Source organism: Hemitrygon akajei, chromosome 21 (assembly GCF_048418815.1).
Source record: "Hemitrygon akajei chromosome 21, sHemAka1.3, whole genome shotgun sequence".
Lineage (NCBI taxonomy): Eukaryota > Metazoa > Chordata > Chondrichthyes > Myliobatiformes > Dasyatidae > Hemitrygon > Hemitrygon akajei.
The window spans coordinates 32171493-32197197 of record NC_133144.1 but is presented as its reverse complement, the minus strand read 5'-3'; the positions used below and the strand labels follow the sequence as shown (position 1 = coordinate 32197197).

The following is a 25705-nucleotide window of genomic DNA, read 5'->3' as shown; positions in this document are numbered from 1 at the left end:
GAGTTAGGAGACAGTGGCAACCCATCATCACCTATCTTCATCCCCCTCCCCCCTGGTTCCATAGCTACACACATTTTATCCACATCCTCTGTTTCTAGTTTGATCTGTCATTCACCTCACCACCAATGGTTCCCGTCTCATCTATTTTACATATCTAATTGTGGCACTGGTAACATGGTAACATTTGTATTCTTCCTTATCCTGCTACGTCCTCTGCCTTGTCACAATTCCTATCTTGATGCTGTTCAACGTGCAGGGTTCCTCCAGAAGTTTGTAGTGAAACGCAGTGCTCTATGCTGCACCTTCCTTTCCTATCAGATTCCCCCAGCTAAAATGCTGGAGGAACTCAGCAGGCCTGGCACCAACTATGGAAAAAAGTACAGTTGAAGTTTCGGGCTGAAACCCTTTGGCAGGACTGGAGGAAAAAAAAGCTGAGGAGTGGATTTAAAAGGTGGGGTGAGGGGAGAGAGAAGCATCAGGTGATCTGTGAAACCTGGAAGGGGGGGAGTGAAGAGCTAGGAAGGCAAGGAGATAAGGTGAAGAAGTGAAAGGGGGATGGGAAATGATGAAGGGGGGTTTGGGGGCCGGAAGTTTGAGAAATCGATGTTCATGCCATCAGGTTGGAGGCTACCCAAACGGAATACAAGGTGTTCCTCCAACCTAAGTGTGGCAGGTGAAAGGATACATTGGAGGAAGCTCTCTCTCAAAACCAGACTAGAAAGCTATTTTATAGTGGAAATATCAAAAAATGCTACATCAATAGATAAGTGTATCTGTTGTAGCATTGTTGGCTGATGCTTACTTTGACCTTATATTACAGGTTCATGGAGCCAGCTGTTATCGTATGTCTTGGTGGAATCCTGCCATTTGGTTCTATTTTTATTGAGATGTAAGTTTTGTTTTACTGTTATACCTCAGCAATTTTTTTTGTTGGCCTGGTTTTTGTAGAATCAACTTTGAAATTTTTAAAACAGCCAAAAGTGATCAAATAATTTCAGTGGCATGGGTTTCATCTTTCCTGACAGTAGCTGCTGTCAAGTGTCTGTTCAAAGGTAGACAAAAGACAGCATAAGACATCCTTGCCTTCAATGGATGGAGCCCTGGGTACAATGGTTGGGACATGATGTTACAGTTGTATGGGTTTTAGTGAGACTGCATCTGGTGTATTGTGTGTACTTCTGGCCCCAAACTATAGAAATAATATGATTAAGCTAGGGAGGGTGCAGTAACCTCACAGAAATTTATAAAATCTTAGGAGCAGAGATAAGGTGAATGGTCACAATATTTTTCCCAAAACAGGGCACAAGTTTAAGGTGAGAGAGGAAAGATTTAATGGGGACTCAAGGGGCCATTTTTTCCACAGAAGGTGGTGGTACATGGATCAAGCTGCCAGAGGAAGTGATAGAGGTGGATACGATTATAACACTTAAATTGTATTTGGACAAGTGAACAGATAAGAAAGGATTAGACTGAAATGAGCCAAACACAGGCAATTGGCTCAGGAAGGCACTTTAGTTACCAATGGATAAGTTAGGCTAAGGGGCCTATTTCTGAGATGTTTAACTCTTTGGTTGTTTAGTGTAAAGTAACCTAAGACCAATTATCCTCACCTCTCCAAATTGTTGGACGTGATCTTAGATATGCCATTTTGTCAGTTTATATTCTCAAAACTTTGAAATTCTGCCCATTTCAGGGAATTGTTTATTCTTAGCTATTCTATTGTAAATAGCTTTCTAATTTTAAATCAGACCTTTGGTAATAATTGAAGCTTTCTGGTATACTTATTTATGTGTGTATAAGCTGAGTAAATTGCTGATGTGTATGTGCTAGAGAGGGGTGACAGCACTTCGAGATGAGTGCAGAAGAAACACATCACCTATTATTAAAAGCAACCTTGCCATGGTGCTAATACACTGAACTAATTATGACCTATGTAGAGAGTAGATTAGTGTGTAAATTTGTACAGTTACTAAAAGTCTAGAGGTGCTCTGTTCACTGAAGTTTAAGCAGGTCAATTGAAAGAGTGATTTACTGTTTTTCTCTCAGGTACTTCATCTTCACTTCTTTTTGGGCATACAAGATATATTATGTCTACGGTTTCATGATGCTTGTTCTGGTTATTCTCTGCATAGTCACAGTCTGTGTTACCATTGTCTGCACTTATTTTCTGCTAAATGCTGAAGACTACAGGTGGTAAGTTATTTCCAGCCTGTCTTTTTGAATGTTGGTTGAATGCTCATCTATTTGAGTCTGAGAAGTTTCAGAACAGTTGTTTCCTGCTAATGCAGTGAACCAGAGTCAGAAAGAACCTGATGCTACTTTTGCTTGTTGGGCTCAGTTCTGTCGATCTCTTGTGCTTCCAGTACCCTGTCCAATTGGCTCTTCATAACCTAACTATGCAACTCAAAAAGCTTTGTCACCATGAAAGGCTTTGTGTCCTGAGTGTTGACCGGTGCTCACCTACAGTACATTAGCATATGGACTGTGGCGTTCAAAAGGAGGCCTGGTCTTGGTGAAATTCTTGTACAGTGCCTATAAAGTGTATTTACCCCCCTTGGAAGTTTTCATGTTTTATTGTTTTACAACATTGAATCACAGTAGATTTAATTCGGCTTTTTGACCTCAACAGAAAAGACCCTTTCGTATCAAAGTGAAAACAAAATTTCTACACGTTGGTCTAAATTTATTACAATTATTAAACACATTGTTGATTGCATAATTACTCACCTCTTTCAAGTCAGTATTTAGTAGATGCACCTTTACCAGCAATACAGCCTTGAAGCTGTGTGGATAGGTCTCTGTCAACTTTGTACATCTGGATACTGTAATCTTTCTCCATTCTTCTTTATAAAACTACTCAAGCTAGGTTTGTCAGATTGCATGGGATCATGAGTAAACAGCCCTTTACAAGTACAGCCACAAATACTCAATTGGATTGAGGTCTGGACTCTGATTTGGCCACTCTAGGACACTAACTTATTTGTTGTTAAGCCATTCATGTGTAGCTTTGGCTTTATGCTTAGGGTCATTGTTTTGCTAGAAAACAAATCTTCTCCCAAGTCGCAGTTCTCTTGCAGGCTGCATTAGGATTTCCCTGTATTTTAATACATTCATTTTACTCTACCTTCACAAGCCTTCCAGGGCCTGCTGCAGTGAAGCTTCCCCACAGCATGATGTAGCCGGCACCATGCTTCACGGTAGGGATGGTGTGTTTTTGATGTGAAGTGTTTGGCTTACGTCAAACATAGCGTTTAGTCAGGTGGCCCAAAAACTCAGTTTCGATTCTGTCAGACCTTAGAATAGTGGTCGCCAACCCATCGATCTTGGAGACTTTCCTAGTAGATCCCAAAAAAAAAAGAAAAATAAATACACAGATACTGTTGAGAGACTGTTTCTGGGTTGTGGGGTTTTAGTTCCGTTCTTTCTGCCCAGTGCGCATGCATGTAGCTCTGTCCCCCCACACTACACAGTGTACTTCAGTGGTCCCCAACCACCGGGCTGGAGGAAACAATATGAGTCAGCTGCACCTTTCTTCATTCCCTGTCACGACCACTGTTGAACTTGAATACAGCGAGGTCATTACCCAAGTGCGCCAGGGATCACTGGTTGGCCTCGGGTAACCGGCCGGCGGGAAGTGCCGATGCTACCGGCCCGGAGCGCGGACAGACAGGCGCTGCCTCTGAACGTGTTTAGCACTACGAATGTTCATGGGGAAACCGGTGCTAAAATATACACAGACCTCATTCGGGCTCAGGGTTTCAGAAGCAGCAGAGCAGCTACCTCACTGCGATCTACTGAAACAATCTTTTGTCGGCTGATAGAACCTACGGGGGGGGGGGAGGGGCGCATCCTAATGCACTCCTCGCTCAGTTGGTCGCTTTCTCTCCAGACTGCAACCACAGCGACCGGTCTGTGGTGCAAAAAAAAAGTGGTGACCCCTAGTGTTTATACGTTATTTCTACTTCCGGGTTGCGGGGTTTTGCTTCCGGTCTTTTCTGCCCCGGTGTGCATGCGTGTAACTAATAGATTTGGAGTCGATCTTGCCTTTTGCTAAGGCTGAGCTAGGGGATCTTGGGCTTAAGAGGTTTGGTGACCAATACCTTAGAACTTTCCAGCTGACTTTGGAGCTTCCCACATGCCTTCTGGCAAAGTCTAGCTGAGATTTCATGTGTTTTTTTTCAACAGTGCCACTTTCCTATAAAACTGCAACTGGTGAAGCACCCGGGCACCAGTTGTTGTATGAGCATTCTCTCCCATCCCAGCCACTGAAGCCTGTAATTCCTCCAGAGTTGTCATAGATCTCTTGGTGGCCTCCCTCACTGGTCTCCTTCTTGCATGGCCACTTAGTTTTTGAGGATGGCCTGCTCTAGGCAGAATAACAGCTGTGCAATATTCTTTCCATTTCTTGATGATTGACTTAACTATACTCCAAGGTATATTCAGTGACTTGGAAATTTTCTTCTATCCATCTCCTGCCTTGTGCTTTGCATAACCTTTTCAGAGTTGCTTGGAGTGTTTCTTTGTTGTCATGGTGTAGTTTTTGCTAGGACATTATTTTGTGTTTTGTATTTGTAATTAATTTAGATTACTTGGTAGTGATATGTTTTCACTTTGCCACAGAAGTGTCTTTTTCTGTTGATCAGTGTCAGAAAAAGCCAAATGAAATCCGCTGGGACTCAATGTTGTCAAACAATAAAACATGAAAACTATCGGGTGGGTGAATGCATTTTATAGGCACTGGTTGTTCAACTACAACTGCCAGTTTTGCCCTGTTGTAATATGGAATTAGTTTATTTGTGTCAAGGTCTGCTTGCAACATTAAAATACTTAATAAATTGCTTTAATATAATGATCAGTTAAGCTAAGATTATAACAGCTTGTTTTGTAAGCTGATATTTTGTGTGAAAAATGTTTATTTAATTTTCATTGAAGCAGGATTGAACCATCCACCGCCTTTGTGATGTGATCCCTGTAGAGAATGGGGTTTCCTTTTCACCATGACCATGCTTTTCTAATTCCTGGTGTAGCGCTTGGTTCAGGACAAAATCCCTGTAGTGTAAGATTTAAAATAAGCTGTAGCTATCATAATTTGGACTGCTTTAGATTAGAAAGTAATATCTGATTATAAACATAAATGACATAAATAGATTCATTTTCTTCTTAAGATGCATGTCTTTTAGGTATGTTCCATGTACAGAATGTTGTTATGCCTGGAGTGGTTTTAAACAGGAGTTTTGTCTCACCATTAAATTTATTGATATTGCAGGCAATGGACAAGTTTTCTTTCAGCAGCATCTACTGCAGTCTATGTTTACATGTACTCCTTCTACTACTATTTCTTCAAAACAAAGTAAGGAAACAAGTTTAATTTGCTAATGTATGGTTGTACTGTCATGCTAAATAACAGTCTTTGCTCCCTTGTTAATTCAGATTAATTGATTCTAGATAGTGGAAAAATTGGTTATGTGAGCTTCTCATTCAGTTATCATTTTGTTCACTGCTTCTGTTTTTCTCTGAAAGTCTCCTCAAAACTTTCCAAAGGAGTAACAGGGCAAGGTCTTAACTGGGGACATAAGAGGCTGCAGATGTTATTGCCTGGAGTGGAAAAACCAAACTGCTGAAAGAGCTCAGCAGATCAAGCAGCAAAATGATAGTCACATTTTGGGTTGAGGCCCTGCGTGCTGGGTCTCAACTGAGTATGAAGGGAAATAGACAGTATAAGGAAGCGTGTCAGGAGCAGGAAAGCAATAGGTGGAACCAGGTTGAGTGTTATGATGGGCAGATGGAGCCAGGTAGGAGCAGGGGGTGGTAGAGATAGAGGCTGAGGTTTGAATTGCAGATGCTGAAATCTGCTAAGTGTAGCCCCCTGGCACGCCTCAGGCTCGCTCAGCTCACTTCCGTCTAGGGGAGCAGCCTTCGGCCCCGCCAAACTGGATAATCAGCTTGTGTGGATGCTGTGTGATGTCCCCAACATGCCAAATAACAGACAGTACACTATATGCGATTAAATGAGTTCACTTTATAGATCTTACTAGAACTAAGTGATTAATAACATCGTATATATGAAGGAAAAGAAAATAAAGAGCCAAACTTATCAAAGTCCAAACCACTTCGTGCACAACCGTTGGAGCTCAATTAATGAAGTCTTTTGGCCACCATTTGATCCCCTCAGACCTCCTTGACTTACAGCTCAGGACCACCCGAAGTGATCAACCAAGCACCCCCTGCCTGTCTTCGTCTCCTCTCCTCGCCAAAAATCCTGGCCTCAAACCCCTGCTCGGGGTCCGTTCCGTCACCCAGTTTACAGCATCGTGTCCTCTCTCTCACCCACTCACGCCGACTCCCCAAATGCCCGCCAATAATAGTTTACAGACCCAGAAGAGAGAATAACATTAATCCCAATTGGTTAACAAATGAATACAATCCCCATTATCAGCAACTCTGAACCCAAACAAGCTGCGAGAGAAAGCACTTATCATAACAAAGAAGCATTCCTACTTTTAACAAAACAAAGAAGCCATTTTGATTAACATTTACAGTAACAAAGAAAAAGAAGAACCCTTTACATAAGTAAGAGAAGTGATAAATGGCACTAGATAAGAGAGGGGTAGTGGGCGGATGGGAACGTGGGGGTAGGGGCCGAAGCTGCAGAATAATCTGGGTGGGTGGAGAAGGAGAAAAGAGCACAGGAAATGTGGGTTACCTGAAGTTGGAAAATCTAGTATTTTATAAATCTAAAATCTGGGTTGTACATTACCCAGATGAAATGTGGTTGTGTTCTTTCCAGCTAGCATTTGACTCCTGAGTCATGGGTTTAAATCTAACCCTAAATGTGGGAGATGAAAACTTTATACAGGAGCAATGATGGATTTACTTTGGAAAAAAGAGAGGCAGTGTACCCTGCATTTAATAACACAGTTTGTTGTTGGCATGGAGGTATTCTTTAAAAAAGTGCTTTCCGCGCCCTGCTGAAATTGACTTTGATATTTACCTATAGTGAAATGCAAAAACAGAGTAACAGAAGTAACCTATTCAAGTACTCAATTCTGATCAACCATTCATTCTCATTACGGCATCACAACTCCAGTTAACTGCACTTACATCTATGTTCCTTCATAGCATATCTATAGTGTTAATTTGCCTAGCTCTTCAGGATTCAAATCAATCAAAATGTTTTGGCAGATTGTGCATTCAGGATTTCCCCTACCTCTTGTGAAAATCTGCCTCCTAATTTCAAATATGTGGAATTTTGCAATGCTATGGAACAATTCTTGAATCCAGAGAACACTGGGTGATAATGGCTTATCTTCCATTAGCTCCCCTTTTCCTAAAATAGTTTTTGATGGAGAACGACAGGACTTTATTTATCTTACTTTTTTTATTTAGCAAGTCCAGTGCTATTTTTTTTACTTGACAAATATTTAACAGAAGCTGTACTGGCATCCATATTTATATATTCAATATAAATACATGTCTAATATCCAGTTAGCTTTCTGATTATGGAATTTTTAATGTAACATTTGCCTTCCATATTTCCAAAGGTGGGACATGTGAGTTTCCAGTATCATTAGGCATAAAGATACCATAGTAAAGATACAGACGTTGTCTTTGATTCCTACACCATCAATTCTGTGACTCTCTTCCTGAGCTCTTAATTCCCTCCCTTATGTATTAGCTTTTCTATATATCTTCTTAAAAAAATGCAATAAAATGTTGGTTGGACCAAGCATTTGGTTGCCTTCTCATCTCCTTGATTTTATCACTCTGTAGTACTTTGATACACTATCAAATTGCAAAGATGTTTAAAATCTGATAGTGGTTCCTCCAATTTTGTTGTGACTGATGGTATTATGGAATATATAAGGCTGGGTGACATTTTGCATTCAGAGCTATTAACTTTTGTAAGTGTTCCATTGAAAATCTTCACAGCACCATTGCTTTTACATTAACATCTACATCACAGTCACTCTTTTCTTAAAAGTTGAGGTTAAATTCTTATAGAAACTCCTGCTTCCCTTCATTTGGAAGATGGTCTACCTTTTTTGTAAGAAAAAAAATTCTTTGGTTTGTATTTCATGTAACAAAATTTCATATATAATGGAATGCTTAAATGTAGAATTTTGTAGTGCATGTAAGAAAGCAAATGTATATTAAATGTTCATCAAAACAGTTTAAACAGCAGTACTCTAATCCCAAAAAATTAAAAGTACATTGGATCCACAGAGATTTGGTAGATTTGAGTTTAAATTTGCTTGGCTATTGACGATGAATGGTAGTGGTGGAGGGGGATTCTTCTGACTAAAGTCTATGATCAGAAGTATTCCACAGGGATTGGTGCAGAGACTCTACTTCAGGTTGAAGTTTAATTGTCATTCAACCATACAGCTGAACGAAACCGCATTTCTCCAGATCCAAGGTGTAAAACAGAGTATCAGCAGTCAAACACAGCACATATAGCACATATAATTATGTGTTACAAAGTTACAAAGAACTATGAAAATAAAATTAAAACAATTGTAATAAGAGATAGTCAGCATGGCTTTGTCAGGGGCAGGTTGTGCCTTATGAAACTGATTGAGTTCTTTTGAGTACATTTGATAAGGTTCCCCATACAAGGCTCCTTCAGAAACTAAGGAGGCATGGGATCCAAGGACACCTTGCTTTGTGGATCCAAAATTGGCTTGCCCAACAGAAGGCAAAGGGTGGTTGTAGATGGTTCGTATTCTACATTGAGGTTGATGACCAGTGGTGTTCCGCAGGGATCTGTTCTAGGACCTCTGCTCTTTGTGGTTTTTATAAATGACCTGGATGAAGAAGTACAAGGCTGGGATAGTAAGTTTGCTGATGACGCAGAAGTTGGGGGTGTTGTGGATAGTCTGGAGGGTTGTCAGAGGTTACAGCGGGACATCGATAGGATGCAGAACTGAACTGAGAAGTGCCAGATAGAATTCAAGCCAGATAAGTGAAAAGTGGTTCATTTTGATAGGTCAAATTTGAAGACAGATTATAATACTAATGGTAAGACTCTTGACAGTGTGGATGATCTGGGAGATCTTGGGGTCCATGAGAATAGGACACTCAAAGCTGCTATGCGCATTGACAGTGTTGTTAAGATGGCGTATGGTGTCTTGGCACTCATCAACCGTGAAATTGAGTTTGAGCCGTGAGGTATGTTACAGCTATATAAGACCTTGGTTAGACCCCACTTGGAGTACTGTGTTCAGGTATAGTCATGTCACTACAGGAAGGATGTGGATACTATAGACAGAGTGCAGAGGAGATTTACAAGGATGTTGCCTGGATTGAGTGAACTTGGCCTTTTCTACTTGGGGTGATGGAGAATGAGAGGTGACCTGATAGAGGTGTGTGAGATGATGAGGGGCATTGATCGTGTTGATAGCCAGAGGCATTTTCCCAGGGCTGAAATGGCTAACACAAGGGGACATGGTTTTAAGATGCTTGGAAATTGGTACAGAGGGGATGTCAGAGGTGGGTTTTTCCATGCAGAGAGTGGTAGGTTTGTGGAATGCACTGCTGGTGGTGGTGGAAGTGGATACAATAGGGTCTTAGATAGGTACATGGAGCTTAGAAAAATAGAGGACTATGTGCTAGGGAAATTCTAGGCAGTTTCTAGAGTAGTTTGCATGGTTGGCACAACATTGTGAGTCGAAGAGCCAGTAATGTGCTGCAAATTTCTATGTTCTACATGATGTAATTTGGACTAAAAGGTAATTAGAGTGTTTAGTATGTTTGCAAAAAACACAAATTAATGGGTTTGTGGATAGTGATGAAGGTTATCAAAGGACCCAGCAAGATATAGATCATTTGGAAATATGGACAGAAAAATAGATGGAGTTTCATTTGGACAAGTGAGGTGTGCACTTTGGAAGGTGAAATGTAAGAGGAAAGTGTACAGTTAATGGCAGGACTCTTGGATGCATTGATATAGAGCGGGATCTTGGAGTGCAAGTCCAAAGCTGCTTGAAAGCAACAACACAAGTAGATAAGGTGAAAAAGAAGATGTATGGCCTTCATCATTCGGGTTATTGAGTATAAAATTTGGTAAGCCATGTTGCAGCTATATAAAACTTTGGTTAGCCCCAATTTGGAGTTGTGTGGAGTTCTGGTTGCTGCATTACAGAAAGGATGTGGAGGCTTTGGAGAGTGTGCAGAAGAGATTCACCGGTATGTTGCCTCGATTAGTGATGATTAGTTGGACAAACAAATTATTTGTTTCCTCTGGACTTTTGGATTCTGTGAGGTGACCTGATAAAGGTATGCAAAATAATGAGAGGCATAGATAAGAGCCTTTATTCCCCAGAATAGAAGTGTCAAATACTAGAGAACATGAATTTAAGGTGAGGGGGAAAAGTTGATTCAAAGGCGAGTTTTTCTTTACACAGTGGTAGATGCCTGTAACATGTTGCCAAGGGAGTTAGTGGAAGCAGATGCAATAGCAATGCTTAAGACACATGAACAGGTAGGGAGTTGTGCGATGTAATCAATGTGAGGCAGATGGGAATATTTTAACTTGGCATTATGGTTGGTACTGCCATTGTAGTCTGACTGTTCTATATTGTAAGAGATGAATAATTGTATGCAAGATTAAATGTATATTGTGCACTAATAAACATTCTTTACTTTTCTCATGCAAAAGGATGTATGGACTGTTTCAGACAGCATTCTACTTTGGGTACATGGCAGTATTCAGCACTGCACTTGGGATCATGTGTGGTAAGTGTTGTATTGGAAATGTACAGAAGTTTAACCCAGGTCCGGAGGTGATATATCCAGCATAGCACCATTGTATTTTTATTTCTAAATATGGACAATCAGAATGAAACTTCATGAACAATCTCAAATTTAGTATTGATTTCCATTCATCCTTAGGCATAAAAGCTAGTAATAAAAGCTTTTATTTCTTTGTCCATTAGACCTGGGTTTTGCCTTTTTTTTAAAACCAAATAAGAAAAATGTACTCTGTCTGATGAGAGCAGCATCAGACTGCACTGAAACTGACTTCTGTAGATTGTTAAGACCAGATGTCAAGGTTCAGTGAGTGGCCTATTTGGTGATAATCACCTGAGCAACAATGTCCCGCTTAGACTCTGAGGAATAAATTGCCTGCAGTCCTGCAGCAGTGAGAAATTCAACCCCATCCGTCTGGCCAGTGTCCCAAATGCCCAGCTGTATGTAGGGGCTGCCATATGTCAGGCGTCCATTACCTAGGGGTATCTGGTCTCTCGTCTTTATCACTTTGTGGGAACTTGCTGAGTGCAAAATGGTTGCAGTATTTCAGCTGGGTTCAAAGAAAACAGATTAATTGGCAGTCAAACACTTTGGGTCTGACTCCCTGAGGTTGTGAGTCTTGCTGAAATTTTAAAGCTTTATTTTTCTTTTATTAGGCAATTAAGCATTTCAGTGTAATTGGAATGGAAACATACGAAGATTTTTTGTTGTATAGGGTTTTACCAGCTTCAGTACTCGACATGAACTGTGGTACATATATCTGAAACTACTTAGTGAATACACATCTGAAACCAGATTTACTGCAATTAAAATCTTTTGCAGCCTATCATGCTTGAACTGCCTGTTGCTAGGTTTAAAGTCCTGATTCTTTATTTTTTTGTTTCTCTTCCTGTTATCCTACCCTTTGCATCAAATAGTAATTATTTTTGCTGTCTGCCCCACTCTGTATACTCTTTCACATCCCAAGTAAGCATCTGAAATTTCCCCAAACCCTTTCCTCAGCCACCCTATGACTTCTAAATCGATAATTCTTCACAGTTGACCACCCAACTGGAGGAAATTGTTTTTCTATGTTATATAATAGAGCATTCAACTTTTCCCAGCATTTGACCTATTTTTATTTACCTGACTTTCCCAAGAATATTTGTCAGTGATTATTATATAATTTTTGCTGGACTTCATAAGTGATAAGTTATTCCTTAGTTAAAATGAGCTCTGGCATGACAAGACACCTTTTGGGAAAAAAATAGTCACATTATATATATGTTTTAGTAACAAAGGTGGAATCTTGAGCACCCAGGGTATCTGAGATATTGAGACAACATATTCAAATGATTTCCAGATAGTTATCCTTTCCCTTCCAAACAATTTCAGCACCACAGTGTTTTAATCATCCCATCAATTAGTTTCGATGGTGATTGATTGCTGTGATTAATCAAGATTCCTGTGTTTTTTTTAAACTTGGCTTGCTCATCTCCTTTAAACTTCCCCCCACCCTAAATCTATACCCTCTAGTATTTGACATTTCCACCATCGGAGAAAGACTCTGCTTTCTACCCGATCTATGCCTTTAAACATTTTACAAACTTCTCCCCTCAGCCTCCAACACTCCAGAGAAAGCAACCCAAACTTATCCAACTTCTCCTGACAGCTAGTACTCTCGAATAAAAACAGCATCCTGGTAAACATTTTGTTTTTGCATCCTCTCCAAAACCACCATGTCTTTTCTGTAGTACGTGACCAGAAGTGAACACAACTGAACTGGGAGCCATGGTAGCATAGTGGTTAGCGTGTGACTCTACCACTCATCCCGTGGAATGCATGGGTTTTCTCTGGGTGCTCCGGTTTCCTCCCACAGTCCAAAGACATATTGGTTAGTAGTTTAATTGGTCATTGTAAATTGTCCTGTGGTTAGGTTAGGGTTAAATCAGGGGTGTCTGGGGAGGGGCGGCTTGAGGGGCCAGAAATGTCTATTCCACACTGTTTCTCTAAATGAATAAGTAAGTGAATAAATGACAATGCTTCCAACTGTGGCCTAATCAAAGTTTTATACAACTACAGCACTCATTTATACCAGTTACTGTATCAACAGACTTAACTGCTGTAGTGCTCTCCTGACTGCTTTACCCTATCTAACCTCCAACAGTTGAGGTCTGTGACTTACTTGGCCCAAGTCCACCTGAACCATGAGGAGTAATCTCTATTTTAAGCCCATTTATGGATTTGCATCTTTCTTCCTCAGATCTCTTCAAGCCTTGTCACCCTCAGAATCAGAAACAGTTTTAATATGGTGAAGTTTGTTGTTTTGGAGCAGCAGAACATTGTAGTGCACAATAATAAAAATTTACACAAAGTATATATAAATCAAAGAAAATTAAATTAAGTAAATGGTGCAAAAAGTGAGGGAAAATACTGAAGTTGAGGGCTCAATGTGCATTCAGAAATCTGTTGGTTGAGAGGAAGAAGCTGTTCCTGAAAAGTTGAGTGTATGACTTCAGGCTCATGTGCTTCCTCCTTGTTGGTAGCAATGAGAAGAGAGCATGTCCTAGGTGATAGAGGTCCTTAATGATGGATGCCAACTTTTGAGGCATTACCTTTTGAAGTTGTCCTGGATGCTGGGGAGACTAGTGCTCGTATGGAGCTGTCAAAGTTTACAACTTTCTGCAGCTTTTTCTGATCCTGTGCAGTACCCCCTCCATACCAGACATTGAAACAAATAGAATGCTCTCCACGATACATCTGTGGAAATTTGCAAGTGTCTTTGGTGACATACCAATTCTGCTCAAACTCTTAATGAAATATAGCCATTGTCATGCCGTCTTGGGTAATTGCATCAATCCATTGGGCTCAGGGTAGATCGTCAGAGATGTTGACACCCAGAAATTTGAAACTGCTGACTCTTTCCACTTCTAATCCTTTGATGAGGACTGTTGTGAGTCCTTTTGACATCTCCTTCCTGAAGTCCACAATCAATTCCTTGGTCTTAGTGATGTTGAGTGCAAGGTTGTCGCTGCAACACCACTCAACTGGTGCAAGACATAAAATACTATTATAAATTGCAGGGATAAATACATAGTGCAGAACAGGAATGATGAGGTACTGTTCATGGATCAGTCAGAAGCCAGGCAGAGGGAAAGAAGCTGTTCCTCAAAAGTTGAGTATAGGTCTTCAGGCTCCTCTACCCTCTCCTTGATGATGGATGCTGCCTTCTTGAGGCACTGCTTTCTGAAGGCCTCCTCAATAGTGAGGATGCTCATGCCTTTGATGGAGCTGGTTGAACTTGCAATCCTCTGAAGCCTCTTTCAATCTTGTGCATTAAAACCTCCATACAGATGGTGATGCAAGTCAGAATGCTCTCCCTGGTACTTCTGTACAAATTTGCTCGTTTTGGTGACATACCAAATCTCCTCAAACTCCTAATGAAGTATAGCAGTTGGTGGTGCCTTATTTGTACTTGTATCAATGTTTTGTGCAATGCATTGTATTTGACTGCCTTCAATGAAAATAGCTTTGCCAAAATTAGATACTATGCATTGAATGGTAATCATTGTCCTGTTTTTAAAACTCTGCTCTTCAACAGATGTTTTTTTCTCCCCCAGGTGCTGTCGGTTATATGGGTACAAGTGCCTTTGTCAGAAAGATCTACACTAATGTGAAAATTGACTAAGAAAGGCCAGACCAGGGGAGCTGAGGATCATTTATTTTGTTTGTTAAACTGGAACTTGCACAGTTTAAACTGCAAGGAGACATTGGGTTAACTCTGGGTAAAATGTGGGTTCCATTCATGGAAGTTTAAAGCAACATCTGTTTCCCTTGATCCTGAGTTCATCGACTGCTTCAACCAACTCTTCAGTAAAAGCTTGGATTATATGCAGTAAGCATTACCACAACACAGTGCTAATCTTCCCACACAAACATAGCTCATTAAAGAAGAATAGACTAGCTCTCTTCAGTGAAGAGGACAAAGTTTATTTAAAATTATTTGTTCCATTGTAAAGGAGGGAAAAATCTGACTACTTAAAATTATTTGAGCCTCTGTTCTGAGATGGTTAGCTTTCTGAACCAAATGGAAAGGTAACTTCTGAAAAGTTGTGGATCCTAGATTTTGTGAACGTTACTCAAAATCTTGCTATGTTTTTGTATTTTTATCAATGTTGGGAACTTGCTGCATTTATTTTAATTTGTGTAAATTTGAAGGTTTATGTATACAGTAATAGAGTGCACATCAGTCATGAATATAATTGGACCAACTCAACTTCTATATCTTCTATATGAGACATAATTATTTCTCGACTTCAGTCCATCCAAAGAGTGAAGACTAAGGACAGAGGTGATCATCTGCACTGAAATTCACGGTAGTTAGTGTATAAGAAATGGTTACGCTGTTAGGAAGGCTGGTGATCTGCTGGTGTTTTATTAGACAGGTCTAAATGAAATATAATTGGGCGTGTAAACTAATCTTTTTATTTTGTTTTCCTCCTCTCCAAGAGTTAGTCTTGCAGCTTAGTCTTGTTTTATGTTGCGGTGGGAATGAAGGCTTACTTAAGGTAATATGAAAGGGGGTAATAAATGTATATAACCTTATAATGTAACTTTAGACGTAGAACCCAGATTTATTTGGATGTACAGATTTATTACATAGTACTTTTTCTGATAACAAATTAATTTGGTGTATAAATGTGTGACAATTTTTGGGTGGCTTTTTACATCTTGCCTGCCATTGCATGAAGATGGTACCTCCATTATAGGTGTGGATGTTACTCTTGACTCCTTTAGTATTTTTCCAATCCTCTCTCTGAAGGCTCAACAAAATTGTAATTTAGAATCTAAAATTTTGTTAATCCTACCTGAGCACTCAGCTCATGCATTGTCAGGAGCATTACTGCTTAAAGGAATGTTCAGGAATAATGAAAACAAAATAAAACTTTTCAGATGTAAGTCGTTTTTGTTATCCTTGAAATGAAATGGTTGCTGAGCATGTAGATTAATTTCAAAAACTGAAACACAATGCTGCAATATTGAAATCTCGAAAGATTGGCTAGACTAGGGTTATTGCCTTCCCAGTGAAGCTGACAGTGTAATAGGGTCACAATATTAGCAATGTTGTCCGTGTTTCAGATCACCACTGTCCATTAGTCCAGGGGTTTTGTTCCAGGTTTTGGGTCTTGAATTGTACTCTTCCTCAGATGGCCAATGGTTGTGTGGAGGTATTGAAGGTGATAGATGAATTTTATGATTGATGTCTACCTTTACTGAGAGATGCCTTCACGGATATGACAAATGGTCCAGGTTTTTCAGAGGTCTTGTCATGATCTTTATTGTTGTTCAGATCTGTTTTTCAGCTGCACAAATTGCAAGATGACATTTATGCTTCTTGTGTTGAGTGCAAGGCCCATCCTCTTGTATCTTCAGTGAATGTGTCACGGTGACTTGGAACATGCCTTCAATGCACACTGGAGCGCCATTCCCAGAGTTGGGGTAGTGTTGTAATTGAAGTTTGAACCATTTGCCTTTTGTCCTGTTGCTTTTTTTCACAAAATCGTTAGGTATAAGGTGCAGCATTGTGGCAAGGAAGATAGATTGATATGGGGTAATGGTGTGCCTAGCCTGATATCAGTTTGCACTGTGGTTAGCTCTATTTTAGATACATTAGTTAAGATCATTGAGTGCATCCCATCTGAAATTGGCATAAGACAGAGATGAATTTCTGTGAGCTAGATTTGAGAATGATGCTTCATTGAATGATTCAGCTGAGTTACAACCTGTTTTAAGATAAAGTTTTGTACAATGATGTTACTCTCTGCATTTTTCTTGGAAGTTGTTGAACAGCAATCATATCCACTGTGCCTCTAGATCAGGGGTTCCCAACCTGGGGTCCACAGACCTCTTGTTTAATGGTATTGGTCTATGGTATAAAAAAGTTTGGGAATCCCTGCTCTAGGTGGAAGGAATTTACGCTGGTTACGGGAACAGCTCTATAACCATCGAGGGAAGGTGAATAAGAACCCTGGCAATGATTTTCCTTGTGATAGATAATAGGAAGTTCCTCTGTTGTCTCAGCAATTCAGGAGCTAATTCATTATAAATACAAAGCACTCCTGGTTTGGAAGCATCACTGCACCTTTTGGAAAGAGACACTTGAAGGCAGAGATCCACTGGAAAACCTATGAGCCAAAGGACCTAGTGGGTGAGAAGAATGCAGGATGTTTACCATGAATTAAGTTGATTCTTCACTTGTGTCATGTTTGTCCACAGCCGGAAATCCTCAACATCCCACTAACTGAGAGCAAAGAATGGTGTAAGTTAATAAAGAACAGAGAAGTGGTCAGTGCCCACTAGAATGGATACTTTGAGTGTCTCTACAATAGTCACTTGAATACCCTTGACTCCATTCCAAAACAAGCTATGCAGTCGTGCTCACCAACAAGATCAAAACAGCCACATGCTCAATGAAAAACAAGATCTTGGGAGCAGATGGTATCCCTGTTGAACTAATTAAGCTTGGTGGAAAGGAATTTCAGTCACAAATTCCCCATGTCTGTGAAGAGGGCAGATGGTCTCCCAAGACAGCACTTCAGATGTTATAACTTTGCATTATGGATCTGAAAACAAACAGTTAGGTAATTCTTTAAAAAATTTAAATTTAATTTTTTTTTTAAATCCTTTGGCATAGGGACCCTGTTCAAGGGTGGTTGTAAAGGATCAATGGTACTGCTTTGAATAAGAGCTCAGGGAAGTTATTAAGGTTCAAGGTTCATTTTATCGTCAAAAGTATGCATATACAACACAACTCTAATATTTGTCTTCTCCAGAAAGCCATGAAATATACATGGAAAAAGTAAAAGAAACAAAAGTCACAAACTCCAGAATCCCCCACCCCCTCCCCTGCAGAAAAAAACAAGAGCAACCGTAACAATCCTCAACATCCTTTCCCACAGGAAAAACAACAGTACAATCCTTGATCCCCTTGCTTATAGAAAAAAAGACAGCAACAAAAGCAACCAATCCCTCCACCACAGGAAAAAAAACAATGACCAACCCCCTCACTCACAAATAAGAACAATGACAGTGGCATCAAAAACCCCTACCACACATGAAGAGCTTACAGATCACCTACCCCATGGCCAGCTGGTGGCGCAGTGGCATCAGCGCCGGACTCCGGAGCGAGGGCTCCCGAGTTCGAATCCAAGTCAGGCCACTCCTGAGCGTGTGCCGGGTTGAGTGTGGCCACTCAGCCTCGTTTTTTAAAAAAAAAAGGGGTTTAGTCAGGAACGTTCATATCATGACCCGGTGAATCCGAAAGGAGACCAATCCTGACACCATGCGCCAGGCAAGAATGGCTGGCTGGTGCGACATGCTTTTAAAAAAAAACCCATCCGCCAACAGAGCACAAGAAACAAGACACCGAAAAATTGAAGGAAGCCAATATAAAGTACAGGCCAATCTCATAAATCTCGGAACATTGAACATTGAACTGTCCTTCTGTGATTCAGAACTCATGTCTGACCAAATGGTGGCCCCATTGGGAGTGATCTCTGACCAGGTCCGAATGCCTTCACCTCGATTCTTCATCACTGCTTCGAGATGGAGTCATTCATGACCTCATGTTCCATCCTGTTTTTTTCAATGAGGTAGTTTGTGTTCTCGGTCCTTTTCAGGCCCTTGTCTCTGTTTTCCATGAGGCAGCTCTCTGGGCATAACACAGTGCTGGATCCTTTGATCGCGATCCAAATTGTACATCATAGGCACCAACAGTTTCCGTAACACAAGCAATACAAAAAGAACAAACTGAAGATGTTTTTTAAAAAAAGTGAAATAATTTTAAATGATTTTCTATCTGGAAGATGTCGCCTGACGAATTATTGTTCACTGGTGTCATCTTGACTGTCAGTAAACCAAAATACTACATATACTGCAAACCGGATTTGGGGGGGGGGGGGGGGGGAGAGGAGTGTGGGGGAACTGGAAGTTTAAAGTAAAACACACAGAATGCTAGAGGAACTCAGCAGGTCTGGCAGCATCTATGGAAATGAATAAACAATCAACATTTCGGGCCGAGACCTTTCATCGATGTTTAAAGTACTCAGTAGATTGGGGTCAGAACTGCTGCTGTCTCATTAGCTCTAGGAGCCTAGGTTCAATCCTGGACTCAGGTACTGTCTGTGTGGAGTTTGCATGTTCTTTCTGTGACTTTGCATTGGAAAGTTAATTGCCCTCTGAAAATTCCCTCTGGTGTGATGGTGAATCGTGAAATTTTGGGGGGGGTGGATTTTCATGGAAAGTGAGCATAATAATGTAAATACGTGCTTAGTTGATGTTTCCATGCAGTATCACTGAGAGAAACCATTAACATTTCATGCATTGTCATGGCATTAGCGGTGACTAAATATTGGATGTTGGAGTGAGCAGGTGTGGCAATAGACTGCATATAATACTGAAATTTTTTTTAAAAACAAAGCACCAGAAATGCTCAGCAGATCAGGCAGCATATGTGGAAAATAACACAGAATTAACATTTCAGGCCGAAGATGCTTTGTCAGAACTCATGGCATTAAAAGATGAGAGGGCATGAATGGGACTGGGTTGGTTAGAAACAGGGGCATTACCTTTGAAACTTACCAATCCATTGCACCTTTTCTCAGCTTATCTCTTGATGCAGCTGTATTGAAAGTAGAATGTATGTCTCAACTCAACTTGAGTTGATAATAGCCTTTTGAATCTACACCATTCCTTTACATTGTTGGAACAATTTAAAGTACTTTTAACTGGAAGATTCCTGTTGTATTCTTGGTTTCACTTTTATGCCTCTGGTCTAAAGCTCTCTTGATACTATAATATCACTTACTGTTTATTGTGACAATGAGCTACAAATATATTATTTTTATGTAGTACATATGGAACCATTTTAATTTTGGATTGTTGCTATGTTTAAGCAGCATCTGTTGTATATTTGTGTAAAAAAACAAATAGGGTAAATCAGAGGGCAAATGAACTCCTGATTCTCATGGAAATGATTGATTTGTGCGTCACTGCATCCTGATAATGCCTGAACTGAGGTGACAGTTGAGACTTAACCACACTATTTGTAGAGAAATATATACTGTATTCCTTTAAGTTATTAAAAACCCAATAGGAAAAGTGGTCTGTCCATGGCTGATGGGGGAGGGGTGTAATTAAGTATTTAATGAAATATTTATGGAAGAAATAGTGGTAGGCATTAGGGGCATGTAGAATGCCAGTGCCATTGCTCTTTTTCAACAGCCATCTCTGGGATGTAAATTAACAAATTTCACGACACATGCTGGTGATAATAAACCTGATTCTGATTCTCAACTCAAACTTATGAGTGCTTGTGTAAATTATGTAATGTGTCCTCATTAGAATACCAAACTCTATTTGGTGCTTCTAGATGCTGAGAGGTCTATGATATAAAATGACAATGTAGACTCCTATACCTATAAGGGTTTAGGGAAGTCCTAACTCATTGCTTGGTTTGCTGGTGTCCAGGTGCACCAGAGTTGTAGTTCATAAAGAAGCAATGGAATAAAGCTATTATTTAGGGGATATGTTTAATCTCTGACCCAGTGGTTGTGGTGAACTACATATACCTGTCTGGACACGCCCCCCTGCTGACTGCTCCTGTGACTCCTCCCACTGACTGTGGCTCCTCCCACAGACCCCGGCACAAAGGCGATTGAGGCCTGAGCCCTGCCTTCAGTCTCCAGGATGTAGCATGGTGGTCAAATATCTCGCCTCACGTCTCAGAGAGTTATTGATGGTGCATCAGTGGTGAAGCCATGTGCTTTTAACCTGGCCTTTAAAGTACAGAAGGCTCCAGATCAGATCCCGGAGATGCATGGCTGCTGAACGGCCCACTACGTAAGTGGCAGGCTAGGGATTCTGGAATGTTTGTGCCGTGGGGTTGAATGGGTACCAGTGTTGGGAGGAGTGGAGTAAAGCTGGAGTACCAAGGCAGAGGGGAGGAATTTGCTGAGCAGAAGTGTGTGTTCTTGCAGAATGCATTGACTATTATTGCTGTGTGTGTGATTTCACTTTGTCAGGTCCATCAGCAATCTGGTGTGCAATGGTCATCCCACCTTAAAATGATTCACACAAGGCATTTCACCAAGAGGGACTATCAAAGAAGAAAATATCTGATTTATAAAGTGACCATTTTGTCGATGAGTTTGTTCCACTCAGCAAAGGCCTTACTTGACTTATTCCCATTTTCCAGTACACATTCTGCATGTCACAATTCTTCAAGTAAACTGCATTCATTAACTGTGGGATTGAGTTCAAGAGCTTTGAGGTAATGGGTCAGACCCCACTTGGAGTACTGTGATCAGTTCTGGTCACCTCACTACAGGAAGGATGTGGACACCATAAAGAGAGTGCAGAGAAGATTTACAAGGATGTTGCCTGGATTGAAGGGCGTACCTTAAAAGAATAGGTTGAGTGAACTTGGTCTTTTCTCCTTGGAGCGATAGAGAATGAGAGGTGACCTGATAGAGGTGTATAAGATGATGAGGGGCATTGATCATGTGGATAGCCAGAGGCTTTTTCCCAGGGCTGAAATGGCTAACACAAGGGGGGCATAGTTTTAAGGTACTTGGAAATTGGTACTGGGGGGATTTCAGGGGTAAGTTTTCCACAGAGAGAGTGGTAGATGCATGTAATGCAGTGGTGGAAATGAATACAATAGGGTCTTAAAGAGCCTCTTAGATAGGTACATGGAGCTTAGAAAAATAAAGGACGATGTGCTAGGGAAATGCTAGGCAGTCTCTAGGGTAGGTTGCATGTTCGGCACAACATTGTGAGCCGAAGGGCCTGTAATGTGCTGAAGATTTCTACGTTCTATGTACACGGTCAAGCCATTTTTAAATTGTCATGTATCTTTTGCTTCTCGTACCTTTCCAATCGTGGATTTTGAACCAAATCCTCCACCCCCGATGCCTCTTCATAGTATATAAAACTTGCAGTGCTGGAAATCTAATAAACACAGGAAACTGGAAACACTCAGCAGCTCAGGGAGCATGTGAAGAGAGAAATATTTTAGGGCTGAGATCTTTTGTCACAAGTGGTAGCAGAGCAGGTTAGAAAGAATTAGAAGTAGTATGAAGCAAAATAAATTAATACCGCAGTTAGCAGCACTTTGTGATGCTAATAGCAGGGCTCTGCGATAGGATTAGTAGGCTATAGTATCCATCCCAGGTCATATCTCCACCTGGTCTCCATTGTCCCAAGTGCACATACTTTTCATGGGTGCCCTGCCCATCGCAGCCTTTGGTCCGATTCTGAACTCTGTCTTGTTCTGAGTGCTTTGACCTTCTATGTCACCTAGAGTGCAAAATCCAATGGCACTCTACAGTACTGTACCAGGTATCTGTACAAACTTTCCATTCAAACTTGATTGGATCCCCCTATCCTACCTAGCCTGTGGCGGATGAATGTTACCATCCTACATGACTCTCCTACCCTACACCCATAGTTCAGCGTAGCTTAAAGTTAATTATCCCTGCATAAATGTTACAATTTAGTCCAATTTGCACTATTCCATCCTTATCATCTTTCATGTCTTTAGTGACATCCTGGACTTTTGACTCATCTTATGCTCTCTGTCTTCTGCCCTGTCCCAGGTATTCAGTCCATTCTGCTTTTTCATATATTTCCAAGTGTATAGTTCAGTGTCAGGTGCACTGGTTCATCCCACTCTTGCATCCCATTTCAGCTGTCTAAACTTATCGCTATCCCATCTCGGTATCTGGTCTGCACCAGGTGCTTTGTTTCATTGTGGTTGCAATGATTTTTGGTCTTTCCCAGGTCTACTTTGAATCCATTTTGTCACCTTGCTTCAGATGACATGGGCACCTATTGTTTTGTGTTAGTTTTTGATATGGAGCTTTGTCAAAGGCTTACTGAACTCCATACATATTAACTGCACTGCTCCCATCAACACCTTCAAAAAGATACAGTCAGACAGGATCTCTTCCTAACAAAGCTATGCTGCCTACCCTAGATTAATTCCAATTCTTGATTAATCCTGCCCCTCAGATCGTTTCCCAATAAATTTCCTACCTCTGATATGTCCACAGATGACTAACACCTGTTTATCTCTACAGGCCTTCTGTGACCAAAGAGGATGTAAACATCACCTCACTGACCATCCTAAGATTTAGGCCAAAGTGTCTATTACCCATTCTGGAATTCCACCCACCCTCTCCTTGAATTCTTCCAACTTCTGTAAAATAAGAAAATTTATGAATGTCACCCAAACCCTCTCATTACAGAAACACACACACACACACTGCCACTCTGGTCCCTTTTTGGCAGGCTACATTGCGAGCAGTCATTTGTTTGGGTGAGATGAAACGTGATTTATAAAAGAGGTTGGTCTTTTGACAGGCTGTAAACATAATGATCTCTTCAGCACTCAGCCAAGGCCAATATAAAGCAAGGTGTTAGTGGGGCAAATATTGTAGGAGTGGACAGGGTCAGAGTCGTCAGGCTTTTGCCCAACGCGATTAGGCGAGAAAAGACAAAGGCTCTGAGTTTCTAGTAAGCTTTTTCCCTCTCTTTGTCTATTGGTACATACCTAGTGTGGTGAGAATGTGTCCAGAGTTAGTGATATGTTCTTTGTGTGGGACATTGGGAACTCCGGGAGACCTCCAGTCTCCCTGATAACTACATCTGTACGAATTGCATTGAGCTCTAGTCTTTTAGAGACTATGTTAAATACTGGAGCTGCAGCTCAATGACCTTCAGCTCATATGGGAGAATAAGAACAGTGATAGGAGCTACAGGGAGGTAGTCTCCCCTAAGTTGTAGGTCCCCAGGTGTCTGAGAGGGAAAGAGAACAGTGCAGAGTAACCTTGTGGCTATTCCGCTCAATAATAAGTACTGCTTTGGATACTGTTGGAGGTGTGGCCTACCGGGGGAAGCCGCTGAGACCAGGCTCAAAGGGAAGGGGGTGAAGATTTATGCAGTAATGATAAGGAATTCCATAGTTAGGGGAGCAGACAGGAGATTTTACGGATGTGAAAGAGACACCTGGATGTTATGTTGCCTTCTAGAGTCAGGGATGACTCAGGTCAGGTTCACAGAATTTTAAAGGGGTGGGTGAGCAGCTGCAAGTTATGGCATATATTGGGTCCAATGACATGGGTAGGAAAAGGGGGGAGGTCCTGAAGAGAGAATATAGGGAGTTAGGTGGAAAGCTGGATTGCTGCCTGTGCCAAGTGCCAGTGAGAGTAAGAACAAGATGATTTGGCAGATGAATGTGGACTGAGGAATTGGTGCAGGGGACAGGGTTTCAGATTTCTGGATCATTGGGATCTCTTGTGAGGGAGGTATCTTCTTAAGTCCATCACCCTACTAGAGCATAAGCTGCCACAGCAGCTCACTGGGGTCTTTTGTCCTAGACCAGTCTTTCAAGTTGTCCCCAGGTGTCACCCATCTTCTTCCTCTCCCAGGGATGAAATCTTTGGAGCTACTTTTGGTGTTTCTGTAGCTTTGGGTTGCTTGCATCATACCCACCTCTCCTCTTTTCAAAGCTGGTTTTGGGACTGTCCGTGGTGGAGTTTGGGGAAGTAATGACCTGTATGAAAAGGATGGGTTACACCCGAATCCGAGGGGAACTAATATCTATGTGGGCAGTTTTGCTAGAACTGTCAGGGAGGCTTAAATTGACTTCGCAGGGGTGTTGGAACCAGAGTGATAGGGCTGAAGATGGGGCAGTTGGTATACAAGTAGATGCAATGTGTAATGAGTCTGAGGCTGAAAGATTATAGTTGGGAGCCTGACATCTAAGAATACACATTGTGTCAAAAGGGCATGCAGATTGGCAGAGGGGATTGGGAGGCTTGGTTAAATATGAAATCAAATTCTTGGAGGTGTGATATCAGAAAATGTAGAATCTTTGTGGGTAGAGTAAAGGAACTGATGGGAGTTAAATCTCTACCTCCAAACAGCAGCCAGGATGTGGGATACAAATTTCAATGGGAGATAGAAAAGCCATGAAAAAAGGGCAATGTTATAATTGTCATGGTGGATTTCAATAAGCAGTTAGCTTGGGAAAATCAGGTTGGTGCTGGATCCCAAGATAGGGAATTTGTAAAATGCCTATGAATTGGCTTTTTAGAGCAGCTTCTACAAGGATTCCACTGGGGGAAAGGAAATTCTGAATTGAGCGTTGTGTAATGAACAAGATTTGATTAGGGAGCTTAAGGCAAAGGAACACTTAGACAGTAATCATAATATGACTTGAATTTATCCTGCCGTTTGAGAGGAACAAGCTAATGTAAGATGTAACAGTACTGCAGTGGAGTAAAGAGAATTACAAAGGCATGAGAGAAGAGCTGGCCAAAGTTGATTGGAATGGCGCATGAGCAGGGATGGCTTAAGATGGCTGGAGTTTCTGGCAGCAATTCGGAAGGCACAGGATAAGTATATCCCAAAGATGGAGAAGTATTCTAAAGGGAGGATGACACAACCATAGCTACTAAGGTAAGAAACATAGAAAACCTACAGCACAATACAGGCCCTTCAGCCCAAAATGCTATGCTGAACATGTATTCACTTCAGAAATTACCTAGGGTTACCCATACCCCTTTATTTTTCTAAGCTCCATGTACCTATCCAAGAGTCTCTTAAAAGACAGTACTGTATCCAAGTTAAAGGCAACATGAAGGCAAAAGAGAGGGCACATAATATGGCAAATATTACTGGGAAGTTAGAGGATTGGGAAGCTTTTAAAAACCAACAGAAGGCAAATAAAAACACCATAAGGTGAGGAAAGATGAAATATGAAGATAACCTAGTCAGTAATATTAAAGAGGATATCAAAAGTTTATTTCAGATATTCTGCAAAAGGAGTAAGAGAGGAGTGAATGGATATCAAATCGCAAGAAAATGGCGCTGGAGTGACGGTATTGGTGTCAAAGAAATGGCAGGTGAACTT

At 41.0% G+C, this 25705-nt stretch overlaps 1 protein-coding gene across 1 annotated transcript in view; it reads left to right on the top strand.

The window, feature by feature from the left end:
* The window catches only part of tm9sf3 (transmembrane 9 superfamily member 3), an 89383-nt gene extending 73696 nt beyond the window's left edge, over window positions 1-15687 (top strand). The window contains exons 11-15 of the mRNA XM_073025103.1: window positions 821-889; window positions 2047-2193; window positions 5267-5350; window positions 10658-10734; window positions 14349-15687. Of these exons, the coding sequence (XP_072881204.1) occupies window positions 821-889; window positions 2047-2193; window positions 5267-5350; window positions 10658-10734; window positions 14349-14416 (445 nt within the window). The 3' untranslated portion in view covers window positions 14417-15687. The remainder of the gene's footprint in view (window positions 1-820; window positions 890-2046; window positions 2194-5266; window positions 5351-10657; window positions 10735-14348) is intronic.
* Window positions 15688-25705: the final 10018 nt, after the last annotated feature.